At 31.2% G+C, this 8,856-nt stretch overlaps 1 protein-coding gene across 2 annotated transcripts; it reads right to left on the bottom strand.

The window, feature by feature from the left end:
- Positions 1-4,258: 4,258 nt before the first annotated feature.
- LOC107624022 (transcription termination factor MTERF6, chloroplastic/mitochondrial) lies at positions 4,259-7,559 on the bottom strand. Of its 2 annotated transcripts, XM_016326457.3 has the most exons (3): positions 7,101-7,559; positions 5,689-5,723; positions 4,259-5,354 (listed from the first exon to the last, which is right to left on the bottom strand). In XM_016326457.3, exon 3 carries the CDS (start codon positions 5,346-5,348, stop codon positions 4,350-4,352), a length of 999 nt encoding a protein of 332 aa, XP_016181943.1. In that variant the 5' UTR covers positions 5,349-5,354; positions 5,689-5,723; positions 7,101-7,559; the 3' UTR covers positions 4,259-4,349. The 2 variants fall into 2 exon arrangements, with proteins under 2 accessions (XP_016181943.1, XP_016181944.1); XM_016326458.3 differs by lacking the exon at positions 5,689-5,723 and having other exon boundaries at positions 7,101-7,557.
- Between the last annotated feature and the right edge of the window lie 1,297 nt (positions 7,560-8,856).

Raw genomic sequence — 8,856 nt, forward strand, 5'->3', positions numbered from 1 at the left:
TCTATACCTAGAGATTGCAAGATTTGTGCCAATGAGACTAGACTATTGTAGTTGGACCTCACTTGTGTTTCGTTTCTTTCTATACCTAAAAATCAGTTAAGTTTTGATTAACATGAAAATGAAAGTTAGAACCCTTTGATTGGACAATGGTATAGATTTTCTATGAAATCGAGATATTGGCATTCTAATCAAGTTGACTCATTGACCGTTCCCCAACTTAAACTATTACTGAACCAAATTCAAGGGGGACACTTGTCATTTGTCAAATAGCAATTCCCAGTTAATGAATGCTCAATTATATGATGGATCAAGGCATTAATTTCTTTGATTATATTAATGGAGGATCCATATTTAAAGTTTCGGCGAATATATAATTAAACATTAGACTTTTACAAATTTTCTTTACAGTAACACTATATGACTAAGGTTCAGTTTAGGTAACTAACTTAATTAAGTTTCTTTTGATAAAATAACGTAAACAATAAATGACTCTGTTAAAAGTAACTTATAAATAAGTTATTTTGTGTTTGGATTTTTAACTCTAAAAGTGTTTATTTTAAAGAAATGTAATGAAAAGTAGAAGTATTATGAGAAAAGTCATTTTTTTTAACTTCTCTATAAGCTCTAAAATAGCTTCTTAGAAAGTTACAATTTGGTTTTAAAAATTGCACCCAACATTAATACTACTACTTTTCATAAGTCAAAAGTTAAAAAAAACTACTTCTAAAGTTTTCCAAACGGGCCCTAAGTCATATTGATAAACAACTCTAACTAAGTTAGTTCAATAATTTAAAAATTAATAATAAAAAATTTTAATTGAAAAAAAAGAAAGAGACCTAAGAAGAAAAAACTTTAAATAAACTTAATTATAAAAATAACTTACTTATTTAGTATTTTTGTTTTTAAGTGGGGTTGAATGCAATAATAATCCCAAAATAAAAAATACTTAAACCATTGGAAAAATTAGCAAATAAAGATTTATGGAAAATGCTATCTTGAACATTATTGTACTTGTTTTAAAACCATTTTATACAATTATATATTCTTGTATAAAATAACTAATTTTGTTTTTTAAAAAACAAAAATTGCCAGTTTTTAAAAATTGTAAACAAAATAGCTTCAAAATAAAATCAGTTTTAAATTTATTTAACTATATAAAAAGATGAAATTATATTAGCACTTTTTTTAAAACAAAAAAGGGCCGAGGTTTATTAATTGAAAGTATATTTTATATATAATACAAATATATGTATATTTAGTGAAAGAATATTCAAATTTTCTAAAGTTTTAACTAGTTAACATTTAATTGAAATATAATACAAATATATGTATATTTAGTTTATTAATTGAAAGTATATTTTATATATGTAGTTGCACCATAAATACGGCTGAACATGAATAAGACAGTTTGAACTTGATTTGTTAACCGTTTGATAAATTGAATTCATGAACTTGTGAGTTGAATTTGAGTGCAAATTTAAACTCATCAGATGTGTTGGGGTTAAGTTTGGGTAAATTCAACTTATTTGTTTCTTTTTCTCAGTTTTCAATTATGATAAAATAATTATAATATCCATGTTTGTTAAATATACGATGATGCAACGTCGTTAAATTTTGCCATATCTAAATTATAATATTTTTATTTATTTTAGATTAAATTATTTTGTTAGTCCCTATAGTTTTATAGTTTTTTCGAATTTGTAATTACACTTTAAAAGTTTATATTGGAGCCCTTACACTGGTTAAATAAATTTCTCTGAACCAAATTTTTCATTTTTTGTTTCTCACTGGCAAAGTATTTTTACAATTGTGCTTAGTTTGACTATCAGCAGCAAAGCATCATGATCACAAATGTATTTAAGGAAGGGTTAAGTTCATGATATTTACAAATTAATTAGGGATAACAAGTAAAAGCATTTATCTGTATAAGAGTGATGACAAAGAGAGAATAAAAGGGAAAAGAAAGTGCTATACTGTAATGTGAAAATGAATACCGTATTGAATGAATTACTGATACAACTATGTCTATATATATAGCACTGACTCAACTTATATCTACCAATAATAGGGACAGTTATAACTAACTTCCTAATAGAATATAACTACTCTTTGTTATCTTTACATTCTCCCATAAACTCAGGAAGTCATTAATGCCAATCTTTGTCCTTAAACTTCTCAAAGAGTATAGTTGACAGTGGTTTAGTCAATATGTTTACAATCTATTCTATTGTGGGGACATGACTTACAGCCACCAGGCCTTTTATCAACCGGTCATGAACAAAATATAGATTCAACTCAAAATGCTTAATGCGATTATGTAAAATTAGGTTATAAGCCAAGAGAGCTGCTGACATGTTACAAAAAACAGTTGGCGCAGTAAGACACGGCTAGTGGAGTTCAACTAGCAAACCTTGGGATTTGAATCCTCTAAATTTTGAATTTCACTTTAGAGGGTAAGGTGTAATCTCTCACCATTTATTTCATAGGTGGGACCAAGAGAAAGTGTGAGAGAGAAATCATTCAAGGATGAGAGATCTCACTTTATCTTCTAAAGTGAAAATTCAAAATTTAGATGATCCAAATTCCAAACTTTGAATCCAAATGAGCTAGAAAATACTGCTACAAGTGCTCTAAGCTTTACCTCACTGCGACTAACGGTGGTTTGTTTGCTGCATTTCCATGAAACTAGATTGGGACCATAATAGACGCAATAACCTGAAATGGACTTCCGATCATCCAAGTCAACTGCACAATCAGAATCTAAAAATACAGTTAAGCGTAAATCGATAGATTTAAGAAATTGGAGAGTTAAATCAGCAGAAGCAAGAAGATATCTTAAGACCCTTTTTACTGTCATACAGTGTTCTTAATATTGATTAGCCATATATTGGCTAATCTTGTCCACTGAAAACAAAATATCCAAGCGAGTAATTGTTGCATGTTGCAATTTCCCCAGAATAGAACGAAATAACGTAGAATCTTCAAAGGGAGTACATGCCTCTGCTGTTAGTCTAGATGAGCTTATCATAGGAGTGTTCATAGGTTTAGAGTCATTCATACCAGCTTTTACCAATGAATCTTTTATATATTTAGTTTGATTAAGAGATGTGAGACTTCAATACCAAGAATCCAATCCCCTAATTCCTTGAGTAAAAATGTAGAATGCAGCTGCTTAAGAACATATGTAATTTCTATTTTATTATTTCCAGTAACAAACATGTCATTAACATAAATCAATAAGTAATAGAATTTGTAGTAAACCTAGCAAATAGAGAAGAATCAGAATTGGTACAATTAAAACCAAGATACCAAGCATGTGGAGCTTGTCTAAGCCCATATATAGCTTTATTCAATTTGCAAACTAGATGGGGGTTAGCATGAGTAAATCCTAGAGGTTGGGTCATATACAGTCTCACGCAGTATGTCATTTGAAAAAGCATTATGAAAATCATATTGTTTAATCATAACCCTTAGAAAATGCTAAGATGAGAATCAACCGGATGGTTACTAGCTTGATTACAAGGGAAAATACCTGATCAAAGTCAACTCCTGCAGTTAGAGTAAAACAAGTCTAGCCTTGTGTCTAATAACCTCCCCTTTAGAATTCTTTTGGCAGCAAAATTCCAATAAGAGTTTGAGGCTGAGTGCCAGAGGAAGGAGGAGAACAAGAGACAGTATTATCAGACTCAGGACTAGGAGAGGGAGTTTGAGAACCAGGACGAGATATAGAAGTAGCAGGATCAATAGTGAAGGAGCAAAGAGCAGAGATAGTAGATATAACATCAGAGAAAGCGGCAGAATTAGTAGACTCAGAATTCACATTCTTGTCAATGAGAATAGAAGGGAAAGGAAAGTGTTATACTGTAATGCGAATTCTGTATTGAATGAATTACTGATACAACTATGTCTATATATATCACTGACTCAATTACTTATGTCTACCGATAATAGGGACAATTATAACTAACTTCCTAATAGAATATAACTACTCTTTATTATCTTTACAATCTGATTTAACTCAATCAGATATTGACCGAGTTTCTTTACCTAAATCTTCTTTCACAATTCATGAAACTTACTGCAACGAATTTAACATGCCAAAAAACAAGTGTATATAGGACAACAGCACTCACAAGATCTCATTGCCATCACGACATGGTGACAGAGGAAACCCCATTATCTGTGTCACGGAAAGATAGCTCAATTATAGATCCAAAGGAAAACATATCAACTCATACAGTAGATCACAAGAATATGATTAGAGCAAACAATCAGATGAATATTAAATTCCAAAAATTTCAAACGACAGATATATGGATCAAACTATTAAACTAATAGCAAATAATAAACTAGTTACTCAATTTTAACAAGCCAAACTTCATGTGGAACTTCTTCTGATTACAGTCCAGCATTTCACTCAAGCTACAATCTAGATTCTGCTGCTTTAGAAGTTTGTGCCGCAACTCTAACCTTCTCTTCAGGCCATGACGAAAGAAGCAGGGATAATCAACGACTTCATCCACTTGTCTCCCCATCACGTCCACTAAAAATCCAATCCTGGGCTCTAAAGAGTTCTGTATGCTCTTGATCAGAATAGGAGGAAAACCAACAACCAAAGCAGCTATTTGTTTGTCTTGAAATCCGCATTTCTTTAAGAAATCATAATTGGGCATCAAAACCTTTTTCGCATCTCTACTTAAGATTGCTGGGAAGTTCACAGCCACCGCCTGAAGATCTAACTCACTCAGGCCTATTGACCTCAGAAACTCTGAAGTTGGTCGGAGTCTCTTATCAACACTATAACCCATTATAAACGGGTCCTTGACTATGACTTTTCCAATCATTCCATCTTTATTTAGACCAAGGCTAGCAAGGAAGTCCACAATCTCCTTCAGCTTTGTTTCGATGCTGTAGCTGATAAGCCGAGGATTGAGCAGTATCACCTTCCCTAGTTGCTTCTCGGGTATGCCTAACGCCTGAAAGAAGGCCAAAAGGGGACAAAGTTTCTCTTCGACACTGTGTGAGAGTATGTGAGGGAACTTGGCTATGGCAGAGGTGACTTCATGGGGCTTTGTTCCTAATGTCCTGAGACACTCAACCATGGGGACAATCTTCTCATTGAGGCCGAGAGCGAGGATCTTGGGGCATTTCGAAACAACAGATGGAATCTTTCTTTCTTGAATTCCAATGCTTCTCAAGTATTCCCAATTCTCATTTGCTCTCTCTTTGTTAACACTCTCAAGGCGTTTGCACCTTCTGAAAATTCCTTGTATGCTATTATCATCAAGCCCTCTATCCTTGAAAAACCACATCATGCTACTCCCATTGTGGGTGCTGCTGGTTTCCATGTTATTCTTGAAAGAGTAAAAGAAAGACATTTTTAATTTTGTTGGGCAGACATGGCTTAACAACTAAGATAACAGAGGCTAACAAGTAACAATAATATTGCTTTGAGAAGTAATGATACACACATCAACAAATTTGAGAGACTCATTATCAATCACAATTCATAGGGAACTAAGAATAATTTTACAAAAAATTTTGAAAGAAAAAACAGTGGTGTTCTTTTTAATATGTCTGGTTTCATATGCAATTGGAGTCCATTGTGCATCAGAATTCGCAAATAGTAATGAAAATTTTAATAACAAAAGTTATTCAAAAAGAAAAAATGAGGAGGTTATCTCTTACTTGCGGTTGTGGTGTGAGGTGGGAGCAGAGCAAAGCTGATAAGAGAAGAGAAAAAAAATTGGGTCAATGGAGAAACAGGAAGTGATAATCTCAGAAATTGAGTTAAGCTAAGCTATGCTATGCTTCGCCTCATTGTGAGAGAGCGAGTGTGGCTAAAAGGAAGAAACAACCTCTTCCAATGTGATGATGATGGGATTACAACTTTTCACACACTGAAGTACAATGCTACCCTCTCAACACTAATATCAAGGAAGGAAATTTCTTTGGTGAAGAGTAGAATTGGGTGAAGAGTGAAGATTTTTACTAAATTTAGAATGAATATGTGCATTGCACATGATAAATTTTTATTGATGAACTTTTTCTGTTCTAAAAAAGCAATCTTTATCCTTCACTAAAATTTCACTCTTTACCTTAGCATTACCCTTAAAGGAATGAGGCCGTTCTCCTTATTCTCTATGATTTTCTTTCAACAAAAACCTTTTATAGGTTTCCGAACAAAACAAACAAAACATAAATGAAATAATTTTGGAGGAAAGCATGACTTTAAAGGACTCTATTCAAAATAAGAAGTGTTTATTTTTATTGAGTTAACTCCAGAGAATGGTCTTAAATTCACGTGATAACGATTTCCCTGAAACTACAATGTGAACTATGATATTTATTATGTTGTTGAAATGAGATTATTGAGAGTTAAATTCGCCAATTGCCACAACTGAAAAGTATGAAATTAATTCTTCCCTTTGCATGACTGCATCTTCAAATTCTCACAAATATAATATCTGAGAATAGTGGAGATTTACATGCAATTATTTTTATGTGAAGTTAATAATTCAGACCTATTAGATTATTTAACAAATTTAGCTAAATTATCATTTGACAATCCTCAACTATCATAGTACTAAGTACTAAGGAATTTGAAATTAGGTATTCTAAGTACTAAGAAGTTTGAAAATCTACTTCTAGTTCCACTATTTAAATTAGTGCATAAAATTTTCAGTTCAGTTTACCGTTTAATAATAGTTAGTTCAGTTGTTTTTTAAGTGATAACAAGCTTAAAATAGTTAAATTATATGTATCTCTTCCTACTACTTTCAATCACGCTAGAGGCAGTTACCACTAAAATAGCCCTCCAATCTCCTCACCCTCATCTTCAGGAACTACATACTGAGAAAAAAAGCTACAAAAAAAAAAAAAAAAAAAAATCTGGCAATGCCTTCCTCCAATTCCAGTTATCAATCACACTAGACCTACGTCAGAGTCAAGCTCATGAATCATTACCATCTATCTATGTAAACTTTAACATCATTAACAGTTTCCAGGTATTTTGTATATTATATCAACTACTATAAATTCACCCTTTCTTAGTTTTTTCCTTATCATAACCACCACTCCATTGAATGCATATCACTTACTTATATTGAAGAGAGCATTTCGGTGGAGAGATCCGACCCGCGGCGACAGAGTATAAAGGCAGTGACGGAGACTGGGCGAGCAGAGAGCAGAGCAGCAACGAAGGTGAGAGGTGACTTGCGGCGAAATCAGAGAAGCGGCGTAGGCACAGAAAACTACAAGAGAGCACAGGCAGAGATGGGGACGAGCTCAGAGGTTGCAGCGACGGTGGAGAGAGATTACAGAGCAACAGCGACCGTGGAGAGAGAACACATTGCAGCAGCCGCAGCGAGGAGAGGGTGACGGTGGAGAAAGAAGCATTTGGTTTAGGTTGGTTTGTTGAACATGTGGTAGTGGAAGTGGCATCAGCATAGCACAGTGAGAGTGAGAAGGGACTCAAGGGAGTAACTGAGTAAGGGTTTGGACTTTGGAGTGTTTCAAGAAACTAGATAAGGAACTATATCGAGTTGACGGTTACCCTTGTTTTTTAGGCGGAACTAAATTCTAAATCCTAAAAATCATAGGTTACATTCCAATAAAGATAATTAAAACTTTTTTTTTAAATGTATGTTATTAACTAAAATTTAATACATATAATTGATTAAATTATATTATTTTTATCAAAATTATATGAGACAAATTAATTTAGTTAAAAAATTGATAAATTAAATTTTGAACTAATTTAAATTAATATTTTTTATAGAAAATAATTATAATAATCTTATTATAGAAAATAAGTAAAATATTTTTATTATATATATTTTTATTTTAAAAATCTTAAATTCTAATCCTATAATGACACATAAAAAGAAAAAGGTTAAAATTTAGGGTTCTTAATATATATATAAAAGAATATTTTAGTTATTTTTTATAATAGAAATATTACAATTTTTTATAAAAAAATATTAATTTAGACCGATTTAAGTTATAATTTATCGATTTTTTGGTTAAATCAATTTATCTGATCTAATTTTGATAAAAATAACATAGTTTAATCAATTATATATATTGCATTTTAATTACTTAAAAACTTCTTTAAAAAAGACGTTTTAAACGTCTTTATCTAAGTGGCTCCCAAAATCATAAACTCTCAAACCTAATCTCTAAACCAATAAAAAAATTGGAATTTAGTTCAACTAGAATGCAAATATATTGGACACACAAAAAAAAATATATTCATATAAGCTACTTAATCCTAACTAAAACAAGTAAGTTCTCTAGTTGATTTTTCAGTTTTATATTGTCAAATTAATAACAAAATTAATTCAAATTATAATTTATAATGATTTATACTATTCACAAATTAAAATTATTATGAATTTTAGCAAATAATTTACGTAATTGTTAATAAATTATATGATTTTATGTTTACATCCACCCAAACACATATATTTAATAAATGGACTATATTACGTGTACACCAAGATCAGATATTATTTCATCTCATAGTTGTTACATACACTTTTTTAATTTGTACGTATTTTAAATAGAATTATATTTTTTAAGAGATTTTTTTTGTTATTCAAAACGCACTCAATGAATTCATATACAATAATTCTAATATATCAAAGTTTAATAATATAATTAATAAATACTGATCTCAATAATATTTTTTTAAATAAATTTACTTTTATTTTTACACTTCAAATGTCATACAAAAAAAATTGAGATATGAAATGACGCTAAAAAAAATCAAGGAGGCCCATAAATAACTAAGTCCTTACACTAAAAAATAGATTCTCGTTGCGATGATCACATCCATTAGCATAATAATTCTAT

Source organism: Arachis ipaensis, chromosome B10 (genome assembly GCF_059453495.1).
Source record: "Arachis ipaensis isolate K30076 ecotype BB chromosome B10, ASM5945349v1, whole genome shotgun sequence".
NCBI classification, from domain to species: Eukaryota; Viridiplantae; Streptophyta; class Magnoliopsida; order Fabales; family Fabaceae; genus Arachis; species Arachis ipaensis.